Source organism: Solea solea, chromosome 5 (assembly GCF_958295425.1).
Source record: "Solea solea chromosome 5, fSolSol10.1, whole genome shotgun sequence".
NCBI lineage: Eukaryota > Metazoa > Chordata > Actinopteri > Pleuronectiformes > Soleidae > Solea > Solea solea.
In genome coordinates this window covers 4,382,548-4,410,383 of record NC_081138.1, presented here as the reverse complement: position 1 = coordinate 4,410,383, position 27,836 = coordinate 4,382,548, and the positions used below count along the sequence as shown (strand labels likewise).

General features: G+C 40.3%; 1 protein-coding gene across 5 annotated transcripts in view; it reads left to right on the top strand.

Annotated features, from left to right (window-relative positions):
- cdh15 (cadherin 15, type 1, M-cadherin (myotubule)) overlaps window positions 1-27,836 on the top strand; it is a 47,810-nt gene that overhangs the window by 15,046 nt on the left and 4,928 nt on the right. The window contains exons 3-11 of one of the 5 annotated variants that reach the window (XM_058628760.1): window positions 1,327-1,463; window positions 4,291-4,371; window positions 9,947-10,007; window positions 23,436-23,603; window positions 24,445-24,600; window positions 25,071-25,215; window positions 26,313-26,494; window positions 26,602-26,730; window positions 27,316-27,498. In XM_058628760.1, the coding sequence (XP_058484743.1) occupies window positions 4,340-4,371; window positions 9,947-10,007; window positions 23,436-23,603; window positions 24,445-24,600; window positions 25,071-25,215; window positions 26,313-26,494; window positions 26,602-26,730; window positions 27,316-27,498 (1,056 nt within the window). In that variant the 5' untranslated portion in view covers window positions 1,327-1,463; window positions 4,291-4,339. Of the gene's footprint in view, window positions 1-1,326; window positions 1,464-4,223; window positions 4,372-7,941; window positions 8,009-9,946; window positions 10,008-12,563; window positions 12,824-23,435; window positions 23,604-24,444; window positions 24,601-25,070; window positions 25,216-26,312; window positions 26,495-26,601; window positions 26,731-27,315; window positions 27,499-27,836 lie in introns of those variants that run through there. The other 4 variants (XM_058628761.1, XM_058628759.1, XM_058628763.1 and 1 more) reach the window with 4 other exon arrangements.

Genomic DNA, 27,836 nt, shown 5'->3' with positions numbered 1-27,836 from the left:
GCCAGGAGGAGTTTGTGTGTCTCTCTCAGTGTGTGTGTGTCTTTGAGCGTATTTTATGTTTTTTTTATGTATTTGTGTGCTGGTGTGTGTGTGTGTGTGTGTAAAAATTGAATTTAAACGTGATGCTCATAAAAGCGTGATCAGCCATTGATCAGGTGTAATGAATCATGCACATGATTGCTGAGGCAAAGTTTGAATACTACCCCAAAATACCTCTCTCGGTTTTTTTTTTCTACTGTTGCACAAAGTTTCTAAAATAAATTCTACTGCTAAAAACCCAGCTGTTCAACAGTTTGCCGGGATAAATTCTTCTTGACTCCGCCCCTGCTCTGCAGCTGTATACACACAGACGCTCCCTCACTCAGGTCTGATAGCGTTACTTTTAGAAACATAGATGGACAGAGATTTCAGCTTTTTGTGTGGAAAGTAGAAGTTGAAGATGTCGGTGTGGTCATGTGGTCACTGAAACAAGACTTTCAGTGTGAGCCCCATGAAAGGAGAAGGCTGATGATTAATGTGAGTTTGATTGACAGGTCGCCGTAAAGCTCCCCGTGGCAGATACCACAGGGCAGGTCAGCGGGGCGAGAGCAGCAGCATATTCATGCACAACTGCTCTCTGTGCACGTGGATCTCTCAGTGCTCGGCACAAGACGTTTTCTCATCTGGAGAATAAGAAATTTGTCATTTGTGCGAGCAGCTGACGCACAGTTATTGTAAGGCAACATCTATTAGTTTGGTTAGAGGTGGAAACGTTACTGTAATTTAGTAGGTTTTTTGTGTACTTGCACTTTTTAAAGACATTTTTTAAATCTAGAATTTTACTTAAGTACATTTTTCAGTAAGTACTGTACTGTGCTAAGTTTTATATCACATCCGTTACTGAGTAAAAAAATGTTGGCCTGAATTAAAAAAATAAAAATCACTCACCGGTAACTTTGGCTGTAAATGATGGGGACAGGTGAATGAATGACGAGGACAGGTGAATGACGAGGACAGGTGAATGAATGATGAGGACAGGTGAATGAGTGACGAGGACAGGTAAATGAATGACGAGGACAGGTGAATGAATGACGAGAAAAGGTGAATGAATGACGAGGACAGGTGAATGATGAGGACAGTAGTATAATAGTAGTAAGACATTTAGTTATAATTATTGCTTTATTAAATGTATTACACTCAACATTAAATGACATATATTTAAGCTGTTTTAATTTCAGTTATCCTTGTCATTATTTGCTAAGTCTTTTTTTTATTTCTCTGTTTTTTTGCATCATGAATATGTTTTTATTGTGAAGTATACGTCATTTGCCACTTTTTTTTCTCTAGGCCCGCCCCCTCTTGCCCAGACTAGATGCTCATTGGCCCCCAGGTCATTTGAGTTTGACATGCCTGATTTAGATCAACATTCCCAAAGTGTGGGCCCCCTAGTGGACCGTGACAGTACTACAAGTGGGCCGTGAAAGGTAAATATAAAAGAATAAATAAATATGTTTTTTATTTTAGGTTTTGGAACAAAGTTGTAAAATACATCGGATAGAATAAAACATTAAATATGTGTTATTTTTCTTTTATCTTTAAAAACACTTTGTTTTAAATTTGTAAATTTAAATTTGGGCTGACTGATTATTAATCTGCACTGAATGTTTGTATCCCCGTGTTCCCATTAAAACAATAATGTATACAGTATATATGAATTCTCGATCCTAGGCTCCTAGGTGTTTAAGGTTTGGGTGTGGACCTCAAAAACCTGAGAAGTTGTAAATATTCACATTTAAGAAGCTGAAAGATGTTAGAAAGTCAAACATATTCACATTTAAGAGGATTTTCAGATTTCAAAGTAGGCCCCAGAACTCTTTAGTTTGGCTGATTTGGTGATAATCAAACATTGATGTTAACAACTAGGCTAACATCTGAGAGATTCATTTGTAACGTAGCGTTCTGCCAGAAAATAGTGCATCTCTTTCTAAAAAAAGAGCAGACGAAGAAGAAATGAAAGTGTTGACCCTGGTGTTACAGCCAAAGCTGATTTAATCTGCATGCATCGCAGAGTGAATGCTGATTAAACGCATTCCCACTGGTGAAAAAAACCTGTTTAAACCTGGGATTAAATGGACTTTTTGACCAGCAGAATGAGGGCTTAATGAAGAAATTGTAACTCCGGAGTCGTCCACGTGCGGAGACAGAAGGAGGAGGAGGAGGGCAGCGGGAGGCAAGGGGAGGCAGCTGAAAGGGTTAAAATGGGACAATGTCGACGGCTCACAGGCAATAAGACAAGTGTCGACAGCGACAGGAAAAAGACGGAGGCTGCCCATGTGCCTGTGCCCACCCCCACCTCACACACACACACACACCCCTCCCCCGACTGCAGACAAGCATATGTGGGCTGACAACATGACATTGCCAGTGAAGAGAGGGAGGGACACAGAGAGAGAGAGGGTGAAGACCAGGAGTCTTGGTTGCCCTGACATCCCTGACTCTGACAGCTGATGGAGGCAGATTAGGCTCATGCACGCACATAACTGTCACCAACCTCCAACTCCACACCCACTACTGTCCGTCCCTCCACTCACTTCTACCTCCCACCCTCCCAAAAAAAAAGTCCCACAGAGACCCTTTCTTATTCTCCACCGTCCCTCAGCTGCTCCTCCTTCTTTTTGCTTTTAATGTACACACACACACACACACACAAATATGGTGGGGTTTTTTTTAGTTTTCAATCGTTTAAATTAGAGAATTTGCTCATATTCTCTGTCAAAATCAAAGGAAAACATGTGTAAGTGTAAAATGTGTTATCGAGAGGTGGTCATTAATCTTTCCCAATCATAATCAACATCTGGGTATTTGATCTAAAGGTGAAGTTTGATGAAAATATCCGGGTAAATATTTGCGAGAGAATACATTGCATGCAAAAATATATATATAATAAGATGATTCACCACATTCTGCCAGATATAAAACAGTGGAAATAACATTCATGCATGTTTTGTTGTTGTGACTAGCTAAAAATAATTCTGAATTTCTGTTTCTCATTAAATCTATATTAGAGATATAAGCTAACATTATTGTTTATTTTAAACAATGCTTATTTTTCCATAACATTGCAAAATTATAAATGGTCTGTATATGTTCTCTCACTCACACTTGCATACAGCGCATCTATGTGCAGTGCATTCATTCACACGGCATCAGGAGCAACGTGGGGTTAAAAGAATACTTCACCGATTAGCATTTAGCTTTGTATTACTAGAATAGGGGTAGTATTTTTGAAAATTGTTGCTTCCCAACCTCAGTTTCCCCTGAGTTGAGAAATATCTTAATTTTTTTATTTGTTACGTGCTCAGTGACACTTGGTCCTGTTAGCGTAACTGTTAGCAAAGATGGCCGACACTGTTTACATTCTGGGAATGAGGTGCGGAACTAGCGCCTTTCAAGCCTCGGACCAAGGCTCAGACCAAGTATCACTGGTGAAAAAACAACAAAAAAAAGAATGAAGATATTTCTCAACTCAGGGGAAACTGAGGTTGGGAAGCACACTTTTTCAAAACTACTACCCCTATTCTAGTAATACAAAGCTAAATGCTAATCAGTGAAGTATTCCTGTAAGTGTTTCGACATCGAATCGAACCCACAACCTTCCAGCTGACAAAGGACTCGCTCTTTCACTGAGCTACAGTCAAAAAGTGTAACATAGAATAGAATATCAATAGAATCTTTATTAACGTGCAGGATAATATGTCTGTAGTATTCAGCAAATAATGGGTAAAATAAAAAAACAGTTATTAACAGATAAATAACATTACACGTCATAATAGAATAAAAACACCCAAGAAATGTATTCTTCCTGTTAGTGAAAACGTTTTAATAAATGCTTTTCTAGTCTTGATGATCACTCAAAACTGCGTCAGACTTTCATACAATATAGGGTTAAGTGCCTTGCCCAAGGAGACTAGCAGAGCTGGTAATTGAACCCACAACTTCTGAGCTGAAAGACAACTTGCTTTACCACCGTCACCCTTACTTATTCATTAATTGATTATAATTTCAAAACGTTTTTGGACAAAGTAACAGAATTCGTGCCTTTAGAAAGATTAAATCAAGAGTCAGTGAAGGGATTATTGATTTTAAGCTTTATCATTTAATGTGCTCTTATGTTAACACTGTTTGTTGTGTTGCTTTGTTTGTTTGAGTGTTTTAATAATCAGTTTCTTCTGATTGTTTGTCAGCATGTGTGTGGATGTTGTTGTACAGATATTTTGCCTCGCGACATCGTTTACGCTCCTGCTTCTCCAGCTCTGACCCGGTCGCGTTGATAGTCACGGTCTACAACAACCACATCGAGATGCACCCGAGCGACCCGCGGCGTGGAGACACGTAAGTGAGAGCACGTTCACACAAGCCGTCGGTCTATTACAGTACACAGCAGATAGATCCATTACCATAATGTGTGTAAGCTCCGTGACTCAGGTGCCCTCACACGGCTCACACACACACCGCCTGTGGACCGGGCTTGACTTATAAACACACTTAACTGATGCATTAGCTCTATAGGTGCACACACTGTGCATTGTAAATTTCTGTGTCTTATCTCAGAGTGGAAAATGAGAGTGGGAGTCACTTTTTGTGTGAAAGTAGAAGGAAAAAAAACACCACTTTTCCACCGTGTCAATTAGAGCCGAACAATCAATCAATTCAAATTGCAATTTGAAACAATGCAATTAGCAAATTGCAAAGGCTGCAATTTAATTGTTCTGTTTTGATGGCGCTGCTGTATGTCACTTTAAGATGTAGCCTAATACAGGCAGAGGAAATTCAGACAGACAGTGATTATTGAACTCAAAAAGTTCTCAAAAGTGAGATATTTTCTCCGGGGGAAAAAATCGCAATTACATATTTAGCCCTAGTGACAAAAAAGTCCCCATCTTGTGAGGTATATCAATGTTGGTTTTGTTTGTTTTTTATATTGAATCCAGATCCAGATCACCACAAAAATCTAATACATCCTTCCTTGTACCATAACCTACATCCTCTCAATTTATTTTGATCAGAATCTGTCCTTTACTTTTTGAGTTCTGCTGTTCACAAACAAACAAACAAACAAACACATAACCTCCTCGGTGGAGGTGATGAAGAAGGAGAATGGGTAGGTGTGAGTGTGTACACTCAAAGCTTGTCAGGACCACTAGTCCTCATGGAGACCAAAACCTGGTCCTAAGAACCTCGTTTCTGACAAACTGATTAAGATTTGAGTTGTGGTTAGGTTAAAATAAGGTTAGTGTTGGGGATGCAGCTTTGTGTGCAGGCTGTTCAAATGAATGGAGGTCATTGCAGTGTCCTCAGAAGAATAGCTGCGTAAACTTCTGTGTATGTGTGTGTGTGTGTGTGTTTGTGCTTGTTTTTGTTTACCGCATTTCTTTCTAAGAAACAAAAAGCTGACATTTTACTCTCTGACACATAAGTGGTTTGGGGAGAGAAAGTAGGAAAGAGAGCATGTTCGTGTGTACGTGTGTGTACGTGCGTGTACGTGCATGTGTGTGTGTGTGTTGTGTGTGTAGTGAGGCAGACGTTCACCCTGGGACAGTATGTCATCGATTGAGCTGCAGGAAGAGGCCTATTATCTCCAGCCATGGTTCAAGCGGGGGAGTCAAGTGTGTCATATGTGTTGGCTCTAATTGGCAACCCACCATGGTGGAGGCTGACTGGGGTGAAGGCAGTAAGAGCTGCACTATCACACAAGCACCACACACACACACACACCTCCCTTCACTGCTGGTGATGTTTCATTGTGTTTCTCTGTTTTCCTGCACCAGTGAAGAAATGACAGGCTTTGTAAACGCGACGTTCAGAGACACGACAAGCAAAGTGACAGGTCGACTTTTAATGCAGAGCTTATTTATGATAACGTATTGTGCTGTTTTACATGTAAACGCAGTCAGAAATGCCGCTCGGCTCTTTGTGATTGTGTTATTTTGATTAGCATTCTGCGTTGCGCCGCTTGTATTGTGAGTTAGTCTATGTTGTTGTTTCCTTTTTTTTTCTCTCTCCTTCCTCAGGGTCGTTAGTTATTTGTTCTATTCTTCAGCAGGTTCTCTTATTATTAGACAAAACCCTCAAGTCCCAAGTTCCCTGTTGCTTCCACCAGTTGATTGTTTACATGGTCTAACACTGCCCCCTGCAGGAGGTCAAAGTCACTGCATTTTCTGCAACGCAAAACGTTGGAAAATAAGATACATAATAAGAGCTGATTTTTGAGAACAGTTTCACATGAATGGATGACAAATGTGCTCAAATATGTATATACAGAAGCCATCAGTAAACTGACATTTTTTTAAAACTGTATATTGATGGAAAATACCTTTCAGGGCTGATTGATTGAAATGTTTAGGTTTATATTCTGTTTTTTTTGTGTTGCTTATTTCCTATTTGGCTGTCACACAACATTTAATCAACATGTAATTCATTGTAAGCAGAGAAAGATTTCATGTGGTGGACATGAGTTCATTTCAAATTAATTCATGTAAAGAAATGTTGAAAAATAAATACAAAAAACACGTTACATGTCACATTGATGAAACATAATAATAATAATAGATACTAGATTTATTATGAGTGGCCTTTAAATTCACCATAGGACACACTTAAACAACAGTATGGAATTTTTTTTAACAAAATTAAAGAAATAAATACAAAACTAAAACGTCAACAAAGTGGAAGCAACGACACCACGGGGTTATTAATGAACCCAGGTGGAATTACCCTGAAAAACATCAAGATGAAGCAAATGGAGCATATAAATAAACGAAAGCGTCCATATTTTACACGAATAAAGGTATATAAGACACTATAACAAGATTAACTCCTTTGTAATGTGTCAAAGTCTATCAAACCATAAAGAGGTATTTACTTTTTTTCTAATAGCATGGTAAAAGGCTCATTATTTAAAGCTAAAATAGTAAACCTTTTGGCTTAAACGTGTCACTATGATGTTAAATATGATAGAAAAATGACACCATCTTCATTTATATTGATCCAAAATTAATCTTGCTTTTATTCTCTTTGCCCCCTGGACCATTTTTTTTTGCAGAAAAATGAGGCCTACATTATTATGTATCCAAAATCAATGAAGAGAATAGTATTCACTTGGCATTTGTCATCTCGTTTGTGCTTAAAGGTGTTTATTAATGACATGACGAGTCGAACAGTGACCAAAAAAAGTCACCTGAAAACACAAAGGACACACAAGTGGTCTCAATCTTACACTTTTTGTTTCATAACCAAATAATAATTGGACTAAATCATCAAGTGCAGCTTCCACTGATGTCAGAAATACAGTAGTGAGAATGAAGCTGTTTCACCTTTGCCTTCCTCTCAATGTCCATCATTAATAGTGTTATTGTCAGCCCGGTGAGCCAGACACCTCCCGGGTTTGGTTCCTTATATTCCGATCAGTGGGGCCCCCTGAGCCACCTGTGTGTTCAGAGTATTGTGAAGTGACCAGACTCCATCTTCAAGAGCACTACCAGTCTTTTTTGCTATTATCACCTCAGTGAGACCCGAGAGGAACAAGCCTTTGAAAAGTGTCGATCTCATTTCTTCATGCTCCGCCGTGGCTGACAGTCTCCATTATTTCAACAGTGGCTATGTTCAGCCGAGCAAAGACGCTGCTTGTCATCTTCTCTCCCGTAGCATTTAATCAACCTGCATATCCATGGATCGTATGTGTCGTTCATTATATCCATAAATATGCAGCTTTTTCCATATAGTAGAGAGTATATCGCAATATATGATTTTGCAAATACACCTCACCCTGAAAATGTCTGTCTGGACTTTTCTTTTGTGCTTATTTTAACCATATTAGAAACAGGTTCTACAACAGAACACTCACAGTCACAATGACTGCATTTCTTCGCCAAGCCACTGCGGGGCGCTGTAGTGTAATACGTGCTGTGACGTCATGAGCACTGTGCCAGGTGCAGGTGCGGCCACTGTGGTCTATTTTGTCTGCGTAAAGGTAAGAACAAAAGGTGACTTTAACATTTTACTAGGCTGCTATTGTGTTCTATGGCGTGTGTCGTCTAGACCTTTTAATTTTTCTTTCAAAAACCACGAATTATTTGTTGTTGCAGTCAATAATTGTGTGTTTAAGTGTTGGTAGCGCTAAAGCAGTCGTCACGTGACCGACCAATTAAGTGGCAGTTTTTTGTAAACGCAAGTCAATCTCGGAAAATAGTAGCGAAGACGAAGATAATACTCAAATAGTCGAAAAATACCACGTAGAGTGTTGTTATCTACTGGTATTGCTAACAGTGGCTAACCAAAGATACAATTGTGGTGGGTTTTAAGACTTCTCAACTTTTTTTATATGTATATAATATATACATACATCCCTCAATTCATATAAAGTATATTTAAATTGAGGGTTGTATATAAAAACGTAAGAGAAAACCCTGTTCATGTGGTAGATAAACTTAGCTGAGATATTGAAGCTACATAGTATCAAGCTGAAGTAGGGAAAATAAACATATGCACACTCAGTCTTTGCAAAAACCTTATTAGAATTTCTTCACAGCATAAAAGGGCAGCGTGTTGTTGCTGCAGTACATATATATAACAGTTTCTTCTCATTTTATAACCCCAAATAATGGAACTATGCACACAATTCTGAAACCTGAAGCTCACGTATCAACAACATGACTCCAGACTGCTGAACTCTGAGCACACTTCCACTAGTCTCACGCAAATAAAATAGTAAAACACAGATTTTTGCAAATCTCTGAAAACAAATTGCCTCCGTTAGTGCACACTTTATTCACCTGGAAACACCTTGACCTTGATTACCAGTTAGTCTCACTCATGTTGCACCTGTGCAAAGTCAACACTTCAATCATATAAGAGTATAAAAGAGGTTACAAGTGACTTTTGTATCGATGCACAGCTTCTCTTTGTAGTATTGCTCACTGTGCTCACATACATAGGTGATATTATTTGCTTTTATTGCATACTATGTAAAATATACACACGTGTATGTGTTTTGAATAATGTAACATGAACAATATTGAAGGTTGTGTTTTCAATTTGTTAGTTGTTTGGAGAAATTGAGCCACACTTTCTAGAAATGTGCTTGAACATTTGGGGGGGAACTGTAGACGCATCTTCACTTGATGATGAGCCTTAATGCTGAACAGTTGTGTCACTCGGTTGAACATGAGTGGCTGAACATCTCGAGGGAAATGTAGTTTTCAATCTAGTGGACTACAAATTAAAAGCACAGTGTCTGTAGAGATGTTGAATAAACGTGAACACATACCACTTTATTAGGTACACTTAATAAAGTGTCAGAAGTGGCACCTGGTGTGGTCTCCTGTTGCTGATGACGCTTTGAAAACTGCCATGAGGAAGGTCTCTGACCCAAAAGCTTGCATCAGAAAAGGTTTTTGCATGGGCTGTGAGTGTGGGGGTGCTTTCTATACCTTAAAATTATGTGGATACGAAAATAATGCCAACTTTCCTCTATAGCAGCAAAGACACAAGAGCATTGTCACTGAGATGACGTTCATATAACACTTTCTTACAGATTCACTACTTTAAATGAACAATAGATCCTGGCGTGTAAGTCATTGAGTCACTCACCTTTCTTTCACTGACATCACTCTCTTTGCTTCCCATTGTTTGCTTTCATCTCACTAAACAGAGTGATTAGAGGATCTATTCATCGCTCCGTTATAAACTTGACTTTAAATGTGCTGTTTCTTCAGGATGTGTAAAATAAAGCGACTATTTGCTAACATGTTGGCAGCAGACTGTATCAGATTGATATAGCTGTAAAAAAAGAGATGTTGCAGATGCACCGATTACAATAAAAGCTTCACAAATGTAGCAAAGAAAATCACTCCTTTTTCATTACTAAAGTTTGATAACTAAGATGCAACTTTCACCCTATGTCACCTAGGATTGGCACCAGTGACCCCCGCGACCCTCATGTGGAGGTTAAAGCAGTAGAAGATGAGTGGGTGAGTAATATGCAATTTAGAGATTGTCCACTTGTGTCATGATTGCAGGCTCTGTTCTGCCAACAGTGGGCAGCAGAGCTCTGTCTCTGAATCTGTCTCTGAAAATGTTTCAAATCAATCAATCAGTATGTTATTGTACACCCTAGAAAACCAATCAAATTAAACACACACAAATACAGACCCGTGACCCACAGAGAGGCATCTGTACCAGTGTTTCCACGGCTGGGACTGGTCGCATTTGTTTGTTAGTGCCAGGATGATTTCATTTCCAGAGTCTTTGAAGCGACACATTCATCTATACATGAGATTTCTTCGCGCAGACTGAAACCTGTTCACTCAAACTGCACCGCTGTCTCTCACATTGTCTGTTCAGACTTTCTTACTTGTAGTTGGACCACAAGATGTGTGCAAGTTTTTAAATGGTTCAAGTTTAAAATTACAGAAGGTGTTAACTTTGGACCTTTTTATGTGTCTTTGTGTGTGTAACTTAGATAGGACCACATTTAGACCATAAGTTAGGACCATAAGTCTAGTATGTAACATTTACGGGAATTCTTTGGGAGAAATGGAACATACAACCCATAGGTATGTTTGTATATGTGTATAAAATAAAAATCCTTTGTTTTCATTTTCTTGTAATAATAGTACTGTATTAAAAAGCCACTTTAAATGTTCTCTATATGATCTGCATTGGTGTTGCTTTACAGAGGCCGCCATGTTTGTGCACAAGCCCAAACAGACAGTGTGGTTTGTGTTTTGAAGCAGAAGCTTAGTATGTAAAAGATAAAACAAAAACAGACGGCAGAGTTCTCCATTTGCTGCAATCTGCAGTCTCACCATTAGATGTCACTAATTCTTGGATATGGATTGTGGTTTGGTTAAAGTTAAAGTTAAAGTTGGGCATTAACCAGTTAAGATAGGGGCTTGAGGAATTGGTTAGGCTGTCAAATGAATGGAGGAGTGTGTTTTTGTATGTGTGGGTGTGCGTGTGTGTGTGTGTGTGTGGAAAACATCCGGGTGGCTCCTGCCAACTGCCTCTGCCTAAATTGACAGAGACAGGTGCTGTAAAATCATCCTTTATTCCGGAACCACACACATGCAAACACCCACTCAGCATGCACAGTCAGCCTGCCAACACACTCAGTGATTCTGCCACGACACTGTCTCCACTGTAACATCAACAGGGTCGTTTTGTCTCATTTCTAACTGTACACTCATGACACATTTGTGAATTTCACTTATTTATTTGTCTTCATGTTTGCATTTCATTTGAAACATTTGTGCATCTGGTGTGCAGATAGAGAAGCGTCTGTGGTGAAAGAGAAGCCACTGTGGTCCAGTCTTGTTTACTTTCTAAAGATCCGTATCGACCGTTGACCTCTGAGTAGACTTGCTGAGAGGCCGTTGACGAGTGTTCAAGTAGCGTGGAGGAGATCTGGACTTCATGCTCTCATCCCGTAATTACAAACACATCTTTCCTCCTCCCTCGAGGACATTTATCCAACAAAGCAAACAAGTCCTCCCAACTCTTTTCCCCCTCTGAGGCGGACAAACATCCAAATCACTCGTACACACAGGCATTCCTTGCTTGTACTTGATCGCTGTCCGTTTTTCAGTCACATTTCAAACATCGCAGTCGTGGTGATCTCTGTTTTTGACATTGCCCATAGATCTTCATCTTCTGCTTTGACAGAGTGTCCAGAATAGCAGGAGATCAAAGGGCTGTGAATATGCGAGGCCACGGCACAGCACACGCCACGCTGCACAGCGAGGCTTCGCATCTGACCTCACGACATTAACGTTGGTCTGGATGAGACGGATTAAAGAAGAATAACAATTCCTAAGACCATTAAGATCCTTTAAAACTTTGACAGAGGTTGTGTTGTCAAATGGGGTTTGTAAAAATACCGGAAATATTTTATTTCAGTTTCATTCTTAGTGTTGGTAACACATTGATGGTCCGAACAGTTGGTGGCTTACCTGAAACAAACCTTTATTTCATGTTGACAAAAGTTAAATAAACAAAACAATATTGTGGGCTAATGGAGATAGAATATTACCTTTTCTTAATCAAGATATGATTTATTTCATACAGGCTGGTGCTGTCAGTTTTGTTTTTGGCTTGTTTACAGCTGTGGATTAGTTCTATGGGGGCAATAATTGATTACGTGTTGGAAACTTTGGGTTGTTTCTTTTTTTTTTAAAAACCCAAGATTAACATCACATAACATCCAGAAATTAAGATTAAAGTATCCTCATACATAGTGACTGCACATTTCTGCTTTGTCCAACTACGTCTTGACTTTCTTTTTTCTCTCTTCCCGTAAAAGCACCTTTTTCAAAAAGTGTTCAGCAAAGTTTACTGACTCACGTCCAACTGGTGCAGACACTTCTGTCTGCACCACCAACAGCTGCCCTGGCCCACTCTTCGTCTTTATCCCTCTCGCTCCCTCTTTCATTGGGTTTGTGAGTGACAGCACATGTGCTGGGGGAACATGGGAGGGACGCTGGTGAAATTCTAACCCCTTACCCCCACGACTGTTAGACATACCCCAGCTTTGGACAGGGAGGAGCTGTGAGGGACAGACGCTCGGAGAGGGAAGCAGGGAGAGAAGAGACAGCAAGAGGATAGAGAGAAGTGGGGAAAGAGAGAGAGAGAGTGTAAGGTTGAAGAGTTTGGCCCTTTTTGCTCTGTGGAGTCACTCAGGAGCTCAGATCTTAGTGGAGGAGATCTCTGGTTCATCATCTGAGTGCAGGTACTGAGGATGACGGCAAACATGTTGATGGTGTTTGTGCTGGGTGCACTGCTTTGTCAGGTAAGAAAAAAAATCATTACCTCCTTATTTTTACTGCTTAAAAATTAATTTAACTTTATATTTGAGCCTTGAGGTCCTTTTGGGGTACCCACGGTGATGCAGTGGCTAACATTGTTGCCTCACACCAAGAAGGTTGACTGTTGGCCTTGTGTGCGGAGTCTGCATGTTGTCTCTGTGTGTGCAGGGGTTCTCTCTCTCGGTATGTTGACTTTTTCCCACATTCCAAAAACGTGCAGTTTGGTAATTAGGTTAATTGGACGCTCTAAACTTGACGGTAGTTGTGAATGTGAATGGTCGTTTGTCTCTGTGTGTTTGCCCTGCGATGGACTGGCGACCTGTCCATGTTGTACCCTGCTTTTCGCCCTCTATGTCAGCTGGGATTGGCACCAGCGCCCCCGTGACCCCCATGTGGAGGATAAAGCGGTAGAAGATGAGTGAGTGACTGAAGGCCCTGGTGTACTTCCGCGCACATGCCGCACACACCGAAGTGCTCGTCGCGTATCGCGGAACCCTGGTTTACTCTCACGTCAGGGTCTTGTAGTATCTGACTTCACCATCGGGTGGCGGCACAAGTCTGTACGCCGGGAATAGGACGCATTCTTACCAAAGAAGAAGAGAACGGTGCTACAGCTCCCCTGGACACTAGTTCGAGCGGCTCATTAGCTGAAAGGTCCGTCGGGGCAGGGGAGTCGGGGTGTCAGCCGGGTCAAGGTTCGGATGACTATCCTTGGCAACTACTTCTTCTGTTTTCGAAATGTTTTTTTCAGCTTTGTGAGCGAGGCTTAATACTCCACCTACTGGTGGGATAGAAATTAGGGAATTTCAGAACCCAATGGTTCTAAAATCTGGGCTGCACGCGCAGCCTACGTGTAAATCGCGTCATGCGCACAAAGCGTGTTGGGTCCGTGTGCGCTGCGCACGGAAGTATACCAGGGCCTTGAGTGAGCTTGTTTTCAAATGAAGGACGTAGCACACAAATAAAGTTAAATTGTTTCTCTTCATGAAAGACCAAATTGCAATAATCAACAACAAAAACATCTTAAGTTACGCACTGCAGCTTTAAGTTTAGCTGCTGACTTTGGAAGAATGCATAGTGGAGCGACTGGAATGGAGGTTGAATGTGTTTCTGATTGCTTTGGAATTGAAAGCATTGGATTTTATGAGCTCCTGTGAGTTTTTTTTGTGTTTGCACTGAGCTGTCCTGCGTGATTCCTCCTCTCCTTCCTTTGCTGTGTGGATCTTGGTACAGTCTACCCTCTATTTTTGCGCTCTCCACCTCTCCCCTCCTGCCCCTTCAAAGTGTGATCTTGTTTGGGGAATGACCTTTCGCTGGCCTGCTGCTCAAATACACAGTTTACAATCTTTTTACCTGAGTGATGTCGTCAGGCAAACATCCACTGATTTTCATCAGCAGAGGCACTAAACACTGGCTCTGCACTCAGAGGTTGTGGCTGATATAAACATTTGACCCTGGTGGTAAAGGAATGATGAAGTGTTTTGAGGAGGACGACACCATACATGTGTACAGAAGGCTCTGGGCATCGTTCGCAGACGCCATTATTTGAGATCTAAAATGGATGACAGTGTAAACTGACATATTACCAACAGCACTTTCGAACCATCATCAATCTTCCCCTCTGTTTGGAGCCGTAATACAGCCCAGGTTAGAGGGGTGAGAGTGAAGGAAACTTCTGTGAGGGGAAGTCTTGTAATGTAATGTGCTCCATAGTTCATGCTCAATGTTTGTGTTTAGTGTGGAAATGGATAAATCTTTGTGCTTCAGAGACGTTATTTTAAACCTGGACTACTTTTGTACGTTTGGCAAATTGATTGTGGAGAAAGTCAGGTGAAAATATGCAACGTCTCTTTTGAAAGCGGGAGTGATAAATCACTGACGGAGCCGTGGGGAAAACCAATTTGTCACAGTGAGGCCCTAAGCCCCATAACGTTACACAACATATTGTATATTTTTGCTCAAATACTCCGGGATCTTAGACACATTTTATTTATGTAAAGCGAGGAACATAATACTGTGACTGATTTGAACTTCAAATATGGCCTGAGAGGCGCAGGATCAAAGTCATCAGCTTTTATAAGCTTTGTAATGAGGCCGCTGATGTATGTAATGATGTCAGACGGGTCCAAGAAATAAGATGAGGAATAACCAGATAAAGTAAATATCTGGATAAATAGAAACATTCTCTATTGTATTCACAAAAATACAATAGCTAACTACAATCGCTTAAAATTCCCTCTATGGAAACTTCACAACTATCACTGCTCAGTGTTAAATTGGTGGTATGTTTGGAACACACAGGACCCACATCAACATCAAGAAAGTGGATTATACTGTTAATGATTTAGTTTCAGTCAAGGTTGTAATAATTGTGTGGATTGCCATTTCTCTGTCTAAGAAAGAGGGAGACAAAACATTTATAGAATGTTTTCAGAGTAGAAAAATAGAGTGGCATACCTTTTAAACACTGAATGTGCATCGTAAAGGCAGTTTTCAGAATCTCAAGTCCTTATTTTTCTTCCAATTATGGCCAAAAACTCACATGAAAATGCACAAACAAAAGAAATGATGTGTTGCAATATGTTTTGTAAACAAACCAAAGACTAGATACTGTATATTATACATGTTTAATACCTTCAGTGTAAGTGAAAGCACATATTTTCTTTGTACAATGACTGCTAAAGGGTTGCAGACATCTAAATCAAAATCAAAAATGTAGTTATTGCTTCCTTGAGCCATTAACTTTTTTAGTTTATTAATTATACTGCTCACAAAATGAGACCAAAAACATACGCTGCTTAGCAAAGGTAGCAAAAAGCCATATTTATTATAAATCCCAATCAATGATCTGAATGAAATAAAAACGTAACATAAGCCACTGTCAGTCCAACTCTTTGCTCAGCGTCACCTGCTTGCTTTCACTCAGTGGACAGTCGGTGTTGGATGAGTGGGTGAGTTGGGAGTGTGTATGCTGTGGTGTGGAGTGGGCAGCAGCCACAGCTGTTCCCAGATGCATACGTGATGCCATTTGTCCCGCTCCGTAATCCCCCCTCGTGGAAAGAGCGGCGAGCCACTCCTGGACCATGAAATTGGGTACAAATCAAGCGAGTGTAGCAGCGGCCAGCTGGCGCGGAGGTCTCACTCATCGGAAACAATCAGTCAGAGGGTTTAGAGTCTGAATCACGGGTCCTGCTGGGCATAGATACCTGCAAGCTGTTTTACACTGACTAGGGTTTCAAAGGAGAGAGAAACTTCCAGATCGTAAACTCGCTGACTGACCTGTGAAGTTTATTTTTCTTTTTGTTGTTGTTGCTCAAGCCTCAGGTTCTTTCCAGTTGTAGACATGAGTTAATTAGCACAGAAGCTCTAACTGCATTTCATATAATCAATATTCTATCACCTTTCCAGGCTTTTTCTAATCACTTTGACCAAAGGAGTTCTGTTTTGAGTTGTGAATATTCTATAGTAGTCCCTTAACTTTTTACAGTTTCTCAGTAAATATACAAGAACATAAATGTAAAAATCTAGGATTTGTGGTCTACTGTTGGTCTTTGTGTTAACAGAATGTGTCTGATTAGGTTGTCCCGATAGGTGTGTGTCTCTTTTGTGTCTGTTAAAGGAAATGTCTTAAATAGAATAGTGTCTTCCACGAGCAAAACAAACCATTTTGAAGACTTGATCTGCTATTTGACCTGTGCTAGTTCAGTTTTTGGGACCAGAAGTTCACAGACAGCCGTGGGTCCACTAATATGTGCCATACTTGATTATTTATTATCCTCTAAATTGAAACATAATTAACAAAAGAGACATAATATGCGATTGAAGATGACCTGAAACCATAGACCCTCTGAAGCCTAATGAGAATAAACTAAAGCGTCATTTGAATGGAAGTATAGAGAAAATGAACTTCTACTTCTCACTCAATTTCTCAAACACCAGTAACTAGTTTTCCATGGAGTGAATGGTCTCATTCACTAGTTTCAGCTCTTCTTAAATGGAACATCATGTCAGATACAAAACATTAACACAGTGCCAGCCAAATCACGACCCTAGAGGCTTCAAAATGGGAGGATCAGATTCTTATATAACGTACATATCATGAGCAGTTTGACTGAAATGACTGATGAACTCTTAAGGAAACTGTTTATTATGAATCAAGTATAAATTTCCCGTAGACTTTCATTCAATGGAGCTCTTTTTGCAACTTCCTTACTCCTTCCGTCTTCACTTTTCAAAGCAGGAGACTACATATCAGTTTCTTATGTGGTCTATTTAAAACTGTTAAATGCTCTTTTGCACTGATGATGACAGAATGGAATGGTTGTTTTAGTTTATTGACTATAAGTTTGCACTTATTTGTCATAAGTCTGGATGGACTGTCAGAAGGGGATTGTTTTTTTTAGTATTTGTGATTTATGTTCTTCTTTGGCTTTGTTGTCTGTGTCTATGAACAATGTTGCCTGTTGAATGAATGAAGTCTCTGATGTGTCTATTAAGCCTAACCTTTAGTCTCCTTTTTACGTTATAACCTTGCTCAGCATTCTTATGCATTAGACATCTGCTCCTAGACCGACACACACACTTGTAGTGGCACCATAAATAGAGTTTCCATCGGTGCCAGGCAGTTATGACTTAGCAAGGAGCAGGAGTGTGGGAGCAGCACTGCTGTGGTTGCAACAGGGCGACACCTGTGTGACCTCTGACCCTGTGTTTGAAGGGACTGTCAGACAAAACGGTTTAGTCACATAGTTGTTCCTTGAGTTGTTTGCATGGCCGCATCGAGGAGACCAGGGTAGGAAATACATGTTTTTGGATCATTTCCAGGACAGTTCCATCAAACGTTACTGTCAGGGTACTGCCAGCATCGTCCAAATTAAATGAAATACTTTTTAAGAACTTTTCAATAGCTCTGACAATGGAATGTAATGCTAAGAGCACAACTGCGACAGAATAAAGCTGGGATCTCAGTAGAGGTGAATCGGGTCAGGGCTGGACTGGCTCAAAAAAATCAGCCCTGGCATTTTTTGCCGTGGTGGCCCACCATCATTGGTGAGACAGTAATAGTTGGATATTAATATGTACTTGCAAAAAGCAATCTGTCTATCTATCTATAGGAAAGTCTAAAGGAATAAAATGATTCCTGTAATGTAGTCATTTATGCCATGGGGACTTGATTTGTGTCCCCCTAAGGAAGAGGAGACCCCATTATGTGACTGTGTAGACAGATGTAGGTCCCCACAACATAAGGAAGACCAGGTACACACACCCTGTCCCTCCTTGTCCCTGTCATGGTCTCCCTGTCCCTCTTCTTCACTTTCCTCCCTGTCATGTGCTTGCTCCTCTCCTCCCTCCTCCTGATGTCGCTGCACAATGTCAGGTGATGTGGTTCTGGAGCACTTTTGGGCATCCACGTGCAATTGCTTCCGTTTTTTACTCCTGCATTTTCTCTGCACCTCCTTTGTGCTTCAGTTTATCCATTTTTTTATAAGTGTCCTGAAGATAAAGGGGGAGGGAGGAGGCTAGTGAGAGAAATGATTGGGCTGGCCCAGTGTCAGTATAGGAAATCAACCAATGGGCTGGTGTTCGGTCCATTAGTAGCGGCCAGCCATAAAGAAAGATCTGTGTTCTCTACCAGACCCGGAGGTGCATCGGCCCACCGGGAAAATGCCCGGTATGCCAGATTACCAGTCCAGCCCTGAATCAGGTGTATCATCTGGAACTGTTACTACTTTTTTAATATATGTAATATGAATGAACAGTTAATTTACAAAACACCTTGACCTTGTTCCGGGAACACTGGCAAAAGTTATCTATCCATTTTATTGGCGCATTAATGTCAAGTGCAATTTCAGATATTTCAAGATCATTATTCCCTTCACCCGTGTTCTTTTCTGACCCTGGAGGAGTTTGGGAGAGATTTCGATACAAGCAAAGACAGAGGTTTTCACTCCCACATAGCGTCATAATGAGCGTTCTCTGGATGGATGTTGCTTTTCGAATGAAATTGAACGTCACAAGAAGAAAAATGTTTCTCTTATTAAAAACAGTAACAGTAATCTTAGTGTTATTATTCATAATTACCGTTGTAGTGTGATGTAAACATTCCCCCCTACACACACCACATAGCATTACTTTACACGTTTAACAACAGAAATATCAATCAATATGAATGGTTTGTTGTGTCTGACAGGCATTAGCACTGCCGTATTAAAATGCACTTAAATCATGGTAGTTTATCAGCAAATGCTCAGACGGACGGCTGTAATGGTTTCATGAATGTGTGTCCAAAAAGTAGCCTAATGGTTCAGCACCAGTGACGGCTCCATTGGCTTTGGGAATGAATGTTTGAGGATGAATGCATTTTGCAGCAGTGGTAAATTAAAAAACAGTCACAAATACATGTCAGATGGGTCACTACAGTCTTTTACTTTATGTTTAACCTTTCTATGACAATTTCTTTGCCATAAAACATGTTTATTCATTAAAGCTGTAGTGAAGCTTTCTCTGTTTCTCAGTGTAGTGCAGTAAATTTTGTTTTGGGTCTGTGGCGACATTTCACACAGTGTGAAAAACTAGAAGGTGCTTTAAAAGAGCTCAATCATAAGCATATGAGAAAATAAATGATTTTAAGATGGATAAAAAAAAATATTATATACAAATATTTTTCAGTTCCCACAAAAAGTTTCAGAAGAAGTTTTTACTGCTAAAAATAAACCTGGACGTTCAGTTGGAGTTCACAATCGTATTTTTATCATGATCACGATTTTAGCCTCTCACGTGGTCGTGCACGTGAGCGTTAGCATCTGATACTGAAAATGCATGCTCCATCAACGGCAATCAGGCACTCCCTGAACAGCTGCCTGTCCGTGTGCCTGAACAGCTCTAAGTTTCCTGGATGAAGTCAGGACGACTAACACTATGGTGAAAGAGACAGTGGAACACACTCCTAAGAGTTCATTGTTGTTGTAATTACTCGGATGTCCACAGGGGGCAACAGAGTTTACACACTGGATCTTCAACTAACCAAAGCTAAACCAATAGTTCATGGAATTAGATTTGTGACACAATTTGTGTGACAATCAAAATACACAAATTGCATTTTATTTGTTGGAAATACACTTTTTGTTTGCAATGATCGGAATTTTGTTTGTGTTTGCACTCCCTGATTTGTTATTTGCGATTCTGACCATGGGCGGGCCTTAGGAAGCTGCATGCTGATTGGCTACTGGGTTTTGGAGTGACAGCTCAATGGACAGGAAGTAGTCACAGTCTAGGAGTCGATACCTACAATTATTTTGTCGAAGCCTGTGACTACTTCAGGTCCATTGAGCTGGTGCGCCAAGATTCAGTAGCCAATCAGCAGGCAGCTTCCTAAGCCCCGCCCATTAAATGTTGACACAAATCTAATTCCATAGTAGTTCCATAGTTGTTTGTGTGAGCGGTGGGCAGACTGAAAGCTACAAACCAAAGGCAGGTGGATTTTAGTTTAATTTCAATTTGGGGAAATTTTCCCAGAAATGTTATGACAATTTTTGGTGATGACTGTATCGACATTGTGTGTACCTGAGTGGCCTTGGTGAAGGTTTGTGCTTCTGCGGTGCTTAAAAACCTTTAAATATAAACAAATGTCTGTCACATTCAAACTGTTGTCCAGTGAGTTCACAAAATGTAGATTTAGTCTTTCAGCTCCATGCGACTCTCTCTGTGTTTCTCAGTGTAGCAGCGTTTAAATCTTGTGATGTCTGGCTGCACTCAGGAAGTAATTTTGTGTTAAGAGAGATGGACGCAACAGCAACATTGTACTAGTAAAGTGGGACAACTGCACAAAGAAGCACACACAAAAAGTTTCACAAGTAAATTCTACTGCTCAAAAAAACCCTAGTCGTTCAGCAGTTTGATGGAATAAATGCTTGTTACCCCCACCCCCACTCCTGTGCTGCTGCCACACACACACAAACACTCAACAACAATTACCAAAAGTTATGCTGCTGCTTTAAAACCAGAACTAACACAACATGACAGGACATTTTATCAATACTGATCCAACATTAAGGACGTTGGGTGAGTCTTTCTCAAACAGTCCTCAGTAACAATCGCTGTGTCTGTGAGAGCTGTTTCATCCCCAAACAAGCTGTCCATACTCCTGTGAGGGCTGGAGGTGAAAGGTCAAGCTGTAACAGTATCTGGGAAAAGCCCCTTAAACAGTTGATGATGTGTGTGGTGTCATCACTCAGTTCTGTCAGAAAAGGGACGCTTTGGTCTAATTGGCAACGCGACACTTTCACGTGTGTTTCCACATCCTGGTCTGGTAAAAACATTAAAGGAGAAGAAGATAGTCGATGACCCCCACCACTGTCTACACCACAGCATCAGTGTTCAGTTCAGTGTGTGAGTCTGTAGGAAAAATGTTTGTTTTGACACTATAACTTGATTACATAGATTGAAATTGGATTAATAAAACATTTACAACATCTTATAGAATAAGGTTCTTGGTTTAAGTTGTGTTCCAGGCTCTTTCTCTGTGTATTTTTTCTCTGGGTTCTTCAGCTTCCTTTTTACAGTTGGAAGACATGCCGATTTACACAATAACAATAATGATATGACAATAATGTGTGACTGAATGAGTGAAAAGGTGCTATATAATATCTAAATACAGACCTTTTACATATACTGTGGTTATAATTTTAAAACGTTTGCAAAAGAGGGTTTATGGGGCTGAGGCTTTTCCAAGCAATAATCATTAAAGGGATGTTTTAAATACACTTTAGATCATTTTGATGCTGCTGGTTTTTTTAATTCACATTCTATTACAGAGTTGGATTAAATTTGACCTTTTTTTACTCAAAAAAATTGTAAGAATTTTTTCCAATCCCTACTTCCTCTGTTGTTGTTGTTGGAATGAGACGTGTATCTATAATATAATATAATATAATATAATATAATAACATGTTTAAATTAGTACATTTTAACCCTTTGTTATTAAACACTGATTGGTGATATACTATTGTTGTATTAGAATGTAAAGCTATAGTTACCTCTGTTTTTTCTGAGAGCAGCTTAACTAAAAATTACACATTTTCTAGTATTCTTGGCGATGATGCCAATCATGGTTTGCCCTTTTGAGCACTTTCTTTAGCCGCTGAATACATTTTGAGATGCAACTTCTGAAATGTCATTATGTAAAAGAATTCTTTGTAGTATAAATGTGTCTCATTCTTCTCTTTATTGCCAGATTACCCTTACTCATGTCAAAGCCACTCAGCAGTTAACGTAAACACGTGTGCACAAATCAGTCAAACCTTTAAATGTGCTAAGCAGGTGTCACACAGTTGTTATTGATTTTGAGGCTAAGTAACAATAGCTAATGCGAGCTATGCTGGTGGAGGTTTGCGTCTCCGACATGGAAGTGGATGAATTCCTGTGGGTGACATACAGTACAGCGCTGGAATGTGAGCGTAAACATCATCTGTGGATGTGTGGACGATGATAGCTACAAAAAAGCTAAATAGGTGGGGGTCGAGCGTATAGAACAGTCTAAGATTAGCTTGCCCTCCGACTCCGGCCCCTACAGATGCCCACAATTGTTGCCATTCCTCCCTGCGCTGCCCTGCAGTGTGTCAGAGGATCAGAATATCAGCTCCCACACTCCAGAGACTGGGCAGGGTTTTTTACAGGAGCATTCACCAAATATTCACACATTCATCCCCTCATTGGGCTGATTCCGTCTGGTATCAGTCAAAAGTGAATCAATATTTATTTATGCGCGAGTGGATACTGACATTTATGTGCGGTTTTTTTTCTGTGGATTTGAGCTGTTAAACATGTGGGAAGTATAATGCTGACTCCAGTGTATTCTCACAGAGGAGGAAGGAAGTGTGTAAACAGCGTATGCGTGAGCGTGGGCTGGTGTTTATTTGATGCATGTGCGTATCCTGTATGTATATCACTTATATACAGGCGTTCACATACATACACACACACTGTATCTGTGGAATTCCACACCCGTAAGGTGACTCCAAACTCCCAGTCAGGTGCAGAACTGAGCGCGGGGGGGGGGAGTTTGTGAGTGCGAGGGGGAGAATGTGGGTGGGAAAGCGCAGGATCTAAATCCATAGTCGACAGCTGTCGTATGAGTGTGTTTCTCATGTGTGGGTGTAGTTTGTGTGAATGTGGTCCCGACAGAAGGAGAGCTTGTGAAATTAACATGAGTGTTTGTGTTTCCCCGACCCCGAGCTGAGTTTGCGCCCAGATCAAAGGAAGCCGTCACAGACGTGTATTAGCGAGTGAAACCTGAATCTGCGGCCCTTCAGCCCTCCTGCCCTCAACAATCCCCTGGATTCTACATTTCCATATTCCATCAGGCCACTGGGAGTGATGTAGCACTGAGGAATTGTCCTCACATTGTTTTTTAACAGCTGCAAATATCTATAATGACAGAACTGGTGTCATTCCATGTCTGAAATGTGATTTATTCCCTCATATCTCCGTGTTGTGGGTGGTGAAATGCAACATGTGTTCATGTCTGACTAGCTACACATTGCGGTGACTGTCTTTTGTGGTTTTCATGGTGTGTTTGTGGGTTTTTTTCCCCTGTAGGTGTGGAGCTCTGTTGAACCTCCTCACAACGAGGAGGAGCTGCATCCTCAGGTCCTCTACCCCTGGAGAAACCAAGGCATGGGAGTGGTCAGAGTGAAGAGGGATTGGATCATCCCTCAAATCAGAGTGCTGGAGAACAGCAAGCAGGTTCCTGAAAACCTTGTCCAGGTAAAAAAACAACAACAAATGTTATTAGAGTGCCTGCTTAACATAATGCAATAATACAAATGAATGAGAACTCCCAAGAGTTCTGCGACAAGAATTTCCACATACACATGAATGGAAAACGGTTGAAAAAACATGGACGTGGTTGAAACTTGAAACGGGTTCTGACCAATGTTAAAATTCAGCTTTGGAGTTTTTAAAAAAAGTTTAAAGGTTGGTTCCACAAAAATACTACATTTTAAAGTTAATATTTTAAAGGTTAATTTCACCTAAATATTAATTTTAAACTTTTAAACTCTTATATTTTGATAAAGAAATGTTAAAAAAGTAAGCAGCATCTTTTTCCTAGATACATCCTATATCTTTATTATTGATCAAATGTACATAAGGAGTGCAATAATGAGTAGTAATCAACGTTTAAACGAGCTACTGATTCACACACAGAGCCACACACTGTTGATTTAATTCTTCCTGACAAGATGATCGAATACAGCACTGACCCTTTTTTCCTATAAGTTATGTGAGATGTAAATGTTGTGCAAATGCTGTTACAGATCACCAACAGAATATAAATATGGAGGCGCTTTTATGAAGTGATGGATGAGCCGCACAGATGATATGTCAGAAACGGTGAATGGGAAAAGCACAAAATATGGTCTCTCAGGGATTATAAATTCACAATCTTATTTCCTGATGTAAGTGAAAAAGGCCTCTCCGGGTTTAAAAAAAAAAAGTCTCGTTTCTGGGTCTCTGACAACATACTCACATCTGGTGTTACGACATATGGTTTTCAATCCTTAACCCCCACCAGGTTCCAACAGTCATTTCTCCGCTTTCTCTCCAGATCAAATCGGACAAAATCTTCACAGGTGAGGTGATCTACAAGCTGGAGGGGCCGGGCGTTGACCAGGAGCCCAAGAATCTCTTTGAGATAGACGACAAAACAGGAGTGATCAGGAGCAAGCGGCCACTGGACCGGGAGAAACACAACAGCTTCACAGTGAGAGAGCATTTTATTGATGTGACATCTTAAATCACCCAGACACTTGAGAAGTGTCCTGTAGCACAATCAGACAGAGGTACTTAGCACAAGCCCCTTAAGTGCTCAATAAGAAAGTGGCCACGTTTTGGTCCATGTTTTTAACATATATCCGTCTCAGACGCCAGTACAAACGGCCAGAGGTCAGTTTCCAGGAGCCTTTATGGGCGTCAGGGGAGACACTTCAGGATGTTTCAGACCAGATGACTTGTGATGTAGACGCAAACATCCTGCACATATCTCTCTGCCATTTCCTGCATATGTTGAGAACATGTACGGCAAATAAAGCTGTCATCTGTTGAGTACTTCCCAAATGTAATTAGCGATATTTGTGGTAATAAATAGTATGGAAACAATACTCTCATGACTGCAGTGTTTACTGAGAAACATGTCTGTCATATCTGTGTGTGTGTGTGTGTGTGTGTGTGTAGCTTAAAGCTTTTGCGCTGTCGCCCAGTGGAGAGAGACTGGAGAATCCCACCACCATAGAGATCATGGTGCTGGATCAGAATGACAACAGACCCGCCTTCACCCAGAGCCAATTTGTTGGAAGTGTCTCCGAGTTCTCAGTCCCAGGTAAATGCATGTGGATTCAAGTCTGTAGACAAATAGCTGGTCACTGTGTGTTATTTTCATTTGTACATAAACACTGTAAAGAAAAACACTATTATAGTTGTCAGTTTTACATAATTATCGAATAATTTACATCATTATCTGGGCCTGACATGAGCTTCCCTTGTTTCAAAGACCAGCAACTGCTCAACTCAAATAGTGGATTATAAAATGCTCCCAAAAAATATCTTAAAACAACAAGGTTTCCTTTATTGAAGCTCTGTATAAATGTAGTTTTTGTAGATTTCCTCAGCGCATGCACACCAAAGGTAGTTATTTCTAACGTTGCATTGCTCACACAGTTGGAGTCACTGGGTAATTTGTGTTCATTTGCATTACTTGTGTTAGAAATCAAAGTAAACACAACTGAAAACTACTCGCCTGCAGCTATTTGCTAAAGACACACACATTTATTTTCCTCACTCACTCTGTGCACAGGCTTGACCTCACATACATCAACTGCCCACTGTGGTGTCTGATAAATAGAGGCCATGTGATGATGTCATGGAACATATAACAATTTAAAGCTGTTGCAGTAATTGTTTTTGTTTTATTACTGTAAATGGAGTAAGTTTTGATGAATCTTATAATAATAATAATAATAGGTTACATTAAAAGACATGTGTTGTGTTTACCTTGTTTCTGCTGCCCTCAGTTGGCCAAAATATCCGTTACTTATTATTACATTATAATAAGTTGGCTTGGCAATGCTTGGGTTTAAAGCATGGACTTTTAGACTTGTTGCCAAAATCTAATATGCCGATATATACTGCCGATCCCTGTGCCTTAATGTAGGGGTCATTTAGTTTCTTCTGTAGTGAAATGGACATAATATTTTGCTTACTAGTGATGTAGCATATGTAGATATAACTTTTCTTCATTGTCCAAAATGAATAGACATAAAACATAACAGTGGTGGGTGGTGTAAGACTATAATTCAAGGAGGTAGAAGCCTATTCAGCCTACTGTTTTAGTCATTAGTCATATCAGGGGTCTCGGCCAGTATCTGATTTAATGGCTGATCCTAACAGCTGACTGAAGCTTCTGATTACTTTCAACAGGCACGTCCGTGATGTCAGTTTCAGCCGCTGATGCAGACGACCCGATGACGGAAAACGCAGCTCTGAGCTACTCCATCATCAGCCAGGAGAGTATCCCTGCGAACGCTGTCACCAAGACTATGTTTGGTATTAACAACGAGACAGGAGCCATATATACGCGAGATGTGGGCCTGGATAGAGAGGTAAGCAACCAAATGCTGCTGATTTTGTTTGTTTGTTTGTTTGTTTTTTTGGAAGTCCTCATTGCGTGGTTCGTTATTTTTAAAGTGGTTGTTGTGCTATTTTTCAGGTGGTGAAAAGTTTCCGATTGAAACTGCAGGTGGCTGATATGGAGGGCATGGGATTAACAAGTGAAGGTGTCGCGATCATCCACGTCACTGACATCAACAACCATGCTCCACGGTTTAACCCCGCCTCGGTGAGTTTTAGTTAAAACTAGAAAAGAGTTCAGTGTGAAAGAACAGTGAAATCTCATGGTGAGACTGCACAACGGAGGACCTGCAACTAACGAATATTTTCATATTCTCTCTCAAATGTCTTGTTTTGTCCACAAACCAAAGTGTTTGTCAGTTTTAATGATTTCTTTGTTATATGAAGAAACCAGAAAACATTCACATTAAAGAAGCTGGGAAAAAATCACTGAAACTGGTTTTAACTCTTTAGAAAACACTCGCGCTGAATAATCGATAATCAAAGTAGTTGACGATTAATTTAGTAATTGATTGATTCCAGCCACCGATTAGTCATTGTCGTCACAGGAAGAGTCATATGTCATATGACTCAAGAAGAATCAAACCGAACAATGCCAAACTCTTATAGTCAATTAAATCCCAACTCATTTTATTTAATAGTGATTATACACTTGTATAAACATTCTTATTGGTAGTATTTTCAATTTCTGCCATCATAGCATCCTACATTACACTCTGCACCTCAAAAATGTTTATCTGAATTAAAATACATATTTATTTTTAATTCTGTTCATTTGTGTGTGTGTGTGTAGTACAGTATGACTGCTGTGGAGAACAGGCACGACTACGAGATCGGCCGGGTGAACGCGAGCGACAGAGACGACCGTGGAACAGGAAACTGGGAGGCCAGATACTTCATTTCCAACGACCCTGAGGGAAACTTTGCCATCGCTACAGACCCTGAAACCAACCAGGGCGTTCTGTCAGTGGTGAAGGTACAGTGAGGGGAGGGCTGTGATCGTTACGGGCCGTCTTCAAAAACGACTTATTGACTGGTATAAACAGTAACATGTTTCATTACTTTAATTTAAATTACTTTTGTAACTACAATCAAAAAGGGACAACAGTTAGTAACGTCACCCTTGAAAATCTGAACTCCTGAATCGTGATTTTGGAACTGGACGTTCAGAGGCATCACCTGCAACCAGGCTCTTATCAGATGATACCAGCTGGTCTAGAAAAAGTGGAGAAAATACGACTGAATTTCAAATTAAAGTTGTTTTTTTGATATGGAGTGATCTATACTGATACAATAATAATAATTATAATAATA